The sequence below is a fragment of the Poecilia reticulata genome, linkage group LG17, assembly GCF_000633615.1.
Source record: "Poecilia reticulata strain Guanapo linkage group LG17, Guppy_female_1.0+MT, whole genome shotgun sequence".
Taxonomy (NCBI): domain Eukaryota; kingdom Metazoa; phylum Chordata; class Actinopteri; order Cyprinodontiformes; family Poeciliidae; genus Poecilia; species Poecilia reticulata.
Genome location: NC_024347.1, coordinates 27,332,218 through 27,341,892, shown reverse-complemented (window position 1 = coordinate 27,341,892; position 9,675 = coordinate 27,332,218). Strand labels below are relative to the sequence as shown.

General features: G+C 37.7%; 1 protein-coding gene across 1 annotated transcript in view; it reads left to right on the top strand.

Annotated features, from left to right (window-relative positions):
* The window catches only part of ak5 (adenylate kinase 5), a 97,128-nt gene that overhangs the window by 54,051 nt on the left and 33,402 nt on the right, over positions 1-9,675 (top strand). Inside the window, exon 8 of the mRNA XM_008434639.2 lies at positions 2,522-2,595. Within this exon, the coding sequence (XP_008432861.1) occupies positions 2,522-2,595 (74 nt within the window). The remainder of the gene's footprint in view (positions 1-2,521; positions 2,596-9,675) is intronic.

Below are 9,675 nucleotides of genomic sequence, written 5' to 3'. Positions count from 1 at the left end.
CGGAGGGTGAGAAGGGAATTTTTTTTTTTTTATAGGTGGGCAGAGTACCCAAAAATTTTACTCAAGTAAGAGTAAAAAAGTATCAAGTAAAAAGTGAAGAACTGAGTAACTGATCGAATTATCAATCAATTTAAGGACCAAAATGATAATAATTCATACAAGTAAAAAAATAAAATAAAATAAAATCAGGCAAAATAAAATTTTTCCAAATCAGTTTCTTTCCATTAAAAACATATGAAATTGAACCAGAACTGCAGGTGTGTTTGGTGAATTTTTGGTAAAAACATGTTTGTTTTTCATTCAGTGGGTAGAAAATATAGAAATGTTCTAAATTAAAAGTAGCGATACTTCATAATAAAATTACTGAAGTACATGTAAAAAGTGCAATGTGGTGAAATACTAAAAGTAAATTTTTGTAATGTAATTGAGAAATCAATCAATCAAATTTTATTTGTACAGCACATTTCAGCAGCGAGGCATTTCAAAGTGCTTTACATCATAACATAAAAATACAAAGTCATGCAACATAAAATCAACAATCAAAACATCACATTAAGTCAAGAGCCGTCGTTAAATTCGTAATTGATTACGATTAAAATACAACTAAACAGCTGGGTTTTTAGTCGAGATTTTAAGGCACTCAGTGTTTCAGCTGTTTTACAGTTTTCTTGACGTTTGTTCTAAATTTGTGGTGCATAGAAGCTAAATGCTGCTTCTCCTCATTTGGTTCCGGTTCTGGGGACGCAGAGCAGAACCAGAAGACCTGAGAGGTCTGGAATGTTGCCATGACAACAGCAGATCTTTAATGTATTGGGGTGCTGAGCCGTTCAGTGATTTATAAACTAACAACAGTATTTTATAGTCTGTTCTCTGAGCTACAGGGAGCCAGTGAAGGACCTTAAAACTGGTGTTATGTGCTCTAACACCAGATTATTCAATCCTCCTGGTTTCAGTGAGAACGCGAGCAGCAGCAGTAAATGTAACTAGTTTCTGCCCAACGCTGCATGTTTCTGAACCCCTGCTGGTCTCAGCAGGTGTGTCTCAGAAAACAGACCATCAACTGGAGCCAATTAGGATAACGAAGCTCCGGCTCTGAGAAAACCGTTTATCTGCTGCTGGAAGTAGGAAGCAGACAAGTGGAGGAGTTCTTACAACAGGTGGAGGCCATGATTGATTTATGCACTTCTGCCTCCAGATGTTGTTTCTCATTCAGCTGTTACAAGGTTTTTACAGCTCGAAAAGGCAGGTCCGGATGAAATGAAAATGATTCATGGTTTTGGATTCTCGATGTTTTAAATCATGAAAAGAAAAGGATTTTGCAGAGGGAATGTGAATGTGTCATCACTTCTGCTTATCCCCGTCCCACATTCAGCTCTGGAAAAAATGAAGAACCCGCTGCTGCTGCTGCACTGAACCCCGTTGAAAACCTCCTGCTTATTCCAACAAATACTGATTTCTGAACTCTTCCTGAGTTAAAGCATTAGTATTAGTGTTTCCTTTGCATTATTTGAGGTCTGAAAGCTCTGCACCTTTTTCCTTATGTTGACCATTTTTTATTTTATGCAAATAAATGCAAAATTTTTGCTTGTAATTTCAGAGACATGTCAGGATTTCATATAATAAAATAATTTTCATTTTACTCAAACATAAAAAGTATAAAGTAAAATCAGATAAACTGATCATTTTAAATGGTCTACAGAGCTGTGTATAATATATTTATTCTCTTCAACATTGAAAAATTTCTCTAAATTAATCAGATTGTGTCTGTTGCCCACAGATTTCTGTTGGATTAAGTTTAGGATTTAGAAGATATTTTTGCTCACAGTGATGCAAAAAAATAAAAAATCTTTAGTTTAAAAGCAGGTTTTGGGTCAAAACTGAGTGGCATTTAGTAAAAACTTCATAATTTGACAAAAACTATGTTCTATGTTAAAGTAACCCCAGAGCATGATGCTGCTACCTCCGTATTTCACCCTGTGTTTTGTAGATTCACTGCTGTGTCCCGTTTTCAGATAGACGGCCTTGTGTTTGACTCATTTGTTTACCGAAAAGCTGCAAATTAGGCCTACATCATCACCCCACCAACACCGTGCTTTACAGTTAGTTTGAGATTGGAGTTTTTGGTAATCTGCTTTTCTCATCTGTTCAAATTGTTCCACTAATCTTGTTTTTATTAAGACATAGCCTTGCCAAGCTGTGCTGCAAAATTCTTAATAAATAAGAGTAAGTAGCTGCTAGTAAATAAAGTTTATCAGTTCTTACATTTTATTGAAACAGGAGGGGTGTACTTACTTCTTCATGCACATCTTTTCTCATCTGAAGAGTGTTTGTATTATGTTTTTTACACATTAAAGTGAATTTAAATAATTTATTTAACCTAGTAAACAGCAGAACATTTGTATTATGTCCTGATATTTTAAACGGATTGAAAGAGGGTGTACTTTTTTCACTCTGCTCCTAAAATACCAAGCTGTTAAAGTTACCCTGGTATGAGTTAACGACTGGGTCTGTCTGTGTTCAGGTCCGAGCGAGCTGGATCTCAATCTGCTGGGGGAAACCGGCAGCCTGGCAGAGGAAACCCACAAAGAAAACCAGGTGAGATGATTTCCCGGCACTGGAAACATGCGCTGATAAACACAGTAATTATTCAAACTGCACTGCAAAAACAAAACCTTACCAAGTATTTTTGGTCTAGTTTCTTGGACAAATATTGTCGTACACTTGAAAAGAGAAAAACTAAGACACAAGTAACTTTTCAGCTAGAAACAGGAGCTTGTTTTAAGCAAATAATTCCTTGATATTGATGTAAAAGGTCTAGTTCCACTGGCAGATTATTTAACTTAACATGGGAAAAAGTCTGGTTATAAGTGAAATAATTTGCTAGAAGAACTGGCACTTTTTCATCAATATTAAGGAATTATTTACTTAAAACAAGTGTTTATAAATTGCTGAAAACTCGCTTGTAAGTTTGTTTTGTACCAAGATCTCTAGAAACTAGACCAAAAGTACTTGGTAGGATTTAGTGTGAAAACATGATGTGAAGCTTTTACCCTCAACTTATCCTAAAAACTTGACAAAAACTCCATAAAAATAAAAGTGTATAAAATCCTGTAGTATTCTTGTGTTTATCCGAATCTAGAAGCTTCTTCTTTAGCCTTTTTAACCTCACTTTAATATCAATATTTTAATATTTCCCTCTGCATTTTAAATGAAGATCACCACCCAGATAAACTCTGATTTCCACATCCAGCGCTCTTCTTTTCTCCTTGGTTTCTAACATGAGCGACAGCCTCAAAGCAGCTTTAAAACATAAAAAGGTGTCGTGAGCTCGTCTCAAAGGCCAGATGATTCAGCGCTGTAAATGTCCTGAGATAGCAGCCATTGTTGTGCAACGTTTGGCAGCGTTTCAAATCAGCTCCGTTCCTTCACACAATCTGGATGGTGCAACAACTCCAACCTCTGTCTGATCTCTCATCCAACTAAACAACTCAAAACATCTTTCTGAGCTCTTTACCACTTCTGATTCTCTAAGGCTGTTTTCTAACCAGGTCGGGTTTGTTTCATATACACACACTCTCTGCGCCTCCCGTTTTTCTCTCCATGTCTTCAATTTAATGATTTCAGATCAGGGAGCTGTTAGTGAAAAACCTCATTTGCCCCAAATACCAACTGCGTACCTTTAAGGGAGTTTTTCCACCTGATATTCCAGTAAACTTGGTTTGATTGGGGACCAAAGTTGCAACATTTGTTACATTTTTACTTTCACTCCTCACTGTGTCAAACGAACCTGTCAGGGGGTGTGGTTGGTGGTGGTGAGAATGAACGCGGAGACCCAGATGAAGATGATGATGATGAGAAGCTCACAGTCCAGGATCAGGCAGCACGACAGCAAATTAGCACATAGCTAATATTGGTAGCAACTGACAGAGACTGTAGACTGAAACAAGCAACCTCAGGACTTCACAGTTCAACTGAGGAAAACTGACTGACAAGCGACAGCATACGACGTTAGACGAGGATCCGACGAGGAACACAGACAACAGGTGGGACTAGATGCACTGGGAGGGTAATCACAGGAACGAAACACAGCTGGGATAAATCAATGGGGAAGACGCAGAAACAGACTCACAGGACAGAAACTGAACACAGAAAAACCTTAAAGTAAATACACAGAAACACGGATCATGACAGAACCAAACTAACTGAAAACCTGTTCCCCTCCTCGCCTGTGGGGGCGCTGCACCAAGAACATCTGAAGAAAACGACACAAAAACCTCTGAAAACAACATGAGCACAACTTCCTTCTTCACAAAATGTAGACAAAAATGGATTAGCATCATATTTTACCGTTTTTAGCATTTGATTTTGTCTTTGGTAAAAGATCACAATCATTTCTCCCACTAGCGGTAGACTAGCTCGTTTGTTTACGTTGTTTTACCCAGAATGCCCTGCACTGTGGTCCATTTCCTGCTTTTGGAGCTGTCTCTATTAAGTTTAGCATTCACACTGCACCAGAGTTCACTTCAACCGAACTGAGAACGAGGTTTTTAGGCAAACCGGAGTTCATGTTTTGGCATTTGTTCCTGCTCTTAAAAGAAGAGGTGACAGTGATAAACTTTAAAAAGGCTTATATAAATATATAACGCCTCTTTTTATGTGTTTAAATTTTATATAATGTTGAATATTGTCTCTGATTATGCTATTTATCACAGATGTCTCTTGTTTGGGGGCTGATTAACCCAGCTGATGGCATGTAGCTGAAACAGGTTCTTTTTTAGCTCACATTAAGACCTTTATATACTTATTTATGGTTATTTCCCTTTTTTCTAGTTCTTCAGAACCGGGCACCCGTTTATTTTTTTCCTCATTTTTTGCATTAGAGTCATGCTCACTACTTTCCTTGCTTTTTTGGTCCACATCAAAGATTGATTGCGCATTCACACCTCCCCAAATGAACCAGACTTTCTAGACAAACTCAAACTAGGGTTTGTCTAGAAAGTAGACAAAACAGAGCTGGTGTGAACGCACCTTGATTGAATTTTGTTTTCATAAAATGCTGTCTTACAGTTTCCCCAAGTTCTTCAAATAAAAGTCGACTTGAATTCCTTTTTGAATGTAGCTTTTAGATCACTCTCCATCTATAAGATATTAATGCTTGTTTTGATGGCGTCCCAGTAAAATGTTTTGTTGCGCTCTCCTTTTACTGTGACAGCAGCAAACTTCTGAAGCTCTTAGCAGCAGGGACAAAAAAAAACCCTGATGGGAAGTGAAGGAATGGATGAATGTAGCTGGAAATAGACAAAAACATCTCCGGATGGAGGTGACCGACGTTCACCTTTCAACACACCAGTGACCTGAATCCATCTGGCAAAACACAGACTTAAAACTCAGTGAACATCTGCAGAGGAGGAGTTCACCGGCAGTTCAAATCCAGTCAGCCGGCGCTCGACTGCAACTGTCAGGAAGAATGCAGCCCAAGAAAACCCAGATACAAAAAGCTACCTGGTCCTGAGTTAGGTATGAAGACTGAGAGATGATATATTCAGGAAAATATGAGTGTTAGGGGTGAAAGTTATTGATAAATTGATAAGCGGCCATTTTCTTCTTCTATAAAGAGGGACAGACGTCGTTCTATAACAAAGACCTGCATTTTTCACAATATGTTGAATAAAGAAAAACATTTTGTGTCAATTGTATTAAGTACAGACTGAATAAAAATAAATTTGTGGTTCTCACATTGTTAAACTTACACATACTTATAAAATATAACAAGACAGAAAAATCTTAAGTTGCTGAAGAGAAAAGTAAAAGATTTAATTCCCCATGAACAGAGAAGCTTTCAAACAGAAGCATTGTCTTGTTGCCAGAGTTGATTAGTAACTGGTTACATTTACTTAATTACATTTCCTTGAGTAACTTTATTGAAAAATTTTACTTTTAGGAGCATTTTTACTTTTACTTGAGTAATGTTATTATGGAGTATCGCCATTATTTCTAGATTTTCTACCCACTGAATGAAAAACAAACATGTTTTAACCAAAAATATACCAGACACAGACACACACCTGCAGTATTGGTTAAAGTTTTGTAAGCTTTACAGTGAAACTGATTTGAAAAAATTTATTTTGCCTGATTATTTTTGTTACTTATATGAATTATTGTCATTTTGTACTTAAAATACAAATTATGTAATTTTTAAGTAATAAATGATTGATGATTTGATCAGTTACGCAATACTTGAGTAGCTTTGTACCAAATATATTTTTACTCTTACTTGAGTAATTTCTTGGACGGCTACTTTTACTTTTACTTGAGTAAATATATATCTAAGTAATGCTAGTAAATGAAACTTTTGAGTACTTGCCCACCTCTGCTTGTTGCTGTTGAAGGAATATTTAAACATCATTCCATGAACAACATTAATTAATAACAGCTCCAAAATCCCATCAGTTTAAGTTCCTCCGTAACACCTAAGGACCTTGCTGAGTGTTTACATTTCGAAACGGAACAGAAAAAGTGCATTTTTCATCCTAAACCGGACTCTCTTCCCTGTGACACAGCCGCTAAAGCCGCTTAAAAATGACCAGCGACGCCCTCTGCTGGACGGCGGCCAAACTACAACACAGAAGGTCTAAGCGGACCTTATAAGTTAATCAAATTGAACTTATTTCTAATAAACCATTAATCGTAAGTTTATTAAATTTTTGCATCTCTAAGGGGTATTTTGCCTTTGAAACACATTCAGTCTACAGGAAATGCTCAAAAAGTCTTTCACAGTCATTATTTCACCTGCTCAATAGGGGGAACCATGACCTGGAGTTTAATGAGAGTCGTTTAAGAACCTGCTCATTCTGCATGAAGTGTCTACGCAGGGTGAAATAAACCCTGAATCTGCTCCACTTTTACAGGAAAACCAAACCAAGCAGTCTGACGTTTTGTCTTTAAGTTGATCACAGAGCCAGATGCTTCCTTACCCGAGTCCTGACTGTCCCTCCTCTCCCGGGGCTTCACAACCGGTTGACGCTCTTTGTGTAGCCAGAATACGTTGACCTTTGAATGAGGCTGATCAATGACTAAATGATGTCATCCACTCATTCAAAGCCTGGGCAGAGGCCGCTCTATTCATACTGTAAGTCATTAATCTGTGTAGAGGTGAAACGCAGAGGCGCTGGAGGGCGAGCAGAGTGCAAACAAACGAGGCGAGAACGACTCGCTGAAGACGGTCATGTCCCTGCGCAACCTCTCGCCACGCCGAAGGGGGGCGCGGTGCGTCCTGCGAGGTGGAACAAAGACGCAGCAACACCCGTCACCCTGTGTTTGCAGCGTCTGATGTGAGGAGGAGATGGGTTGAGTAATCGTGCTGATCACAGAGGATTGCAGCAAGATGTTTTGACGTGTGCTGTTCAATCTCCTGGAAGTTTTTAAGAATTATTCCCAAACTGTCCACCTGCTCCGATTAATTCCTGATGAAAGAGCAGCGCCACGGCTGACATGATAAAGTATTTATACCTGCCTTGCTGCACTCACTGTAATTTGAGCTGTAAGTTCTTCTTCGGGTCTCGACCAGCATCCAAGTAAAGATTTTTACCAATTAACCAAATTTTTGACTTTTGAATGTTTAAGTTTTTGGAGAATCAGGATTTTTTTTTTTTTTTTTTTTTACCAATGCGCTCCTTGGGTTTCCTTAGTTCAAAGTGATGTCAATGCACCAGGCGCCGCCATCTTGTTTGACATCTTCTACTTATTTGGACTTTGAACATTAGAGCCAGGCTACAATTTCTATTATGAGAATAATGTCATAAGAATACAGGGGTAATATTAGGAATATTAAGTAGTAATTTTATGAGAAATGTTACAGGAAACATAGCAAAGAATTAAAATTAGAAAGGTTGAGAATCTTAAGTTGTACTTTGGTATTGGTTTATAAGGAAATACTTAATATATTGACAGATCAGCATCAAATTATTATCAATAGCAGGACTTTGAAACCTTTGCACAAACTATATGTCTATTTCAAAGAAAGACCGATGCGGCCATGTCAGATCTTGATCTATTAGCTTTTTTTTTTTGCTAAAATTACTTTTCTCCTAATTTTAAGATGTTTTTCTGATAATATTGCATTTTTATTTTGCTAATATTATGATTATATTTTCATAATTAAACAAAGGTTATCATATCCTGGCCCTAATACTCCATCGTACAACTCACAGCCACTTTTTGTAAATATTTTCTGTCTTTTCTAAATTATTTTTTAGAAAAGAACGTCAGAAAAAAAATTTAATCAGAATTCTGAAGTGGTATAAAACTAATTGGAGAATTTATTTTTAAAATCTCCCATCTCTAGCTATGCTCCTTTTTCTGATGGACTGAAAAGAAATGCATATTTTTCTTTTACTTCACAATTATGAGCTGCCTTATGAAAGTCTGTCACCTAAAAATCAAACAACTCAACCTGAAAAAACGTAAAAACATTTCGAGATGTCTGCATGGTTTTGCATCTTTAAGATTCTGCTAGACAAATGAAATGAGCTTTTATTTCCTTTATACCAATTCTGCAGTCGCAGTGAATAATAATTCACCTAACCTAATTTTTCATCAAAATAACTTTTACGTAACGTAAAGGGGAAACTAGTTTGCTAGCATTGCCGTAAACAAAGGCTGTGGCACAGTTTATAGCTGGTGTCATATTTTTATTCATGTTTTCAGGGAAGCGGCAGGGCTGCGTCGCTGTGAAGCGACTGTATTTGTGTCACATCTCATTAGAGAATAGGTCCCAAAAGGTTCGGTCTTCCCTTGGCTAATGAAGCAGCGGCTACACTGCATCATTAACACCAAGGTTTCATTCACAAATGGACCCAAAGCTGAAGCGCCAGCGAGTTCGCAGCCAGAGTTTCTGTCAGCATCACATCCGAGCTGAGCAGCTGCAGCTCTGCTTTCTGCCAGCGGCTGTTTCCTGTCACTGCTCAGCCTCATGAGGCGATTAATGAGCAAAAATAAAAATAATGCATCAGCTACACAGAAGCATCTTCTTCCATGTCTGGAAAATCCAGAATGAGGGTCGCCTAGTAACAGCAATCCTTTAGAGCAGGAGGATTTGGAAAATTCTCCACTGAGTTCAGATGATTTCCATTTAACTGTACAGTTTTAAAAGCAAAGGAAAGGTTCCTCCGTTTTCTTTCACCTTTATTAAATCATTATTCTAACTCGTTTTGTGAAAAATGGGTTCAAAGCCATCAGACCGGGTGGAAAACATAATTCTTTTAGTCCCTCTGCAGATTCTCTTTGTTCCAAACAAGCAAAATTTAAAAAATAAAAAAATAAAAACTTTTCCTGGTTCCACCATCTTCACAGACATTTTGAAAAATAATGTCTGTCAAGCCCTTTCATGCATAGCGGTCACTACAGTGGACAGCTGTCTAAAAGCTACTTGCTTATGTTTCTTGTGGATTTTTGTGTTATAAATCCACACAGACCACTAAAGTGGACACTCGTGCATCATACAACACACTGCCAACTACTGGCCATCCACTGCAAGCGCAAGAAAATTTTTTGTTAAATCCAACATGGCCGACAGACGAAAAAGCAACTCGGAAAATCCAGTCCTGCTTTCTACTGTAGAGAACTGGAGCAGGTGAAAAAAAAAGTGTGTGTGTGTGTGTGTGTGTATATATATAT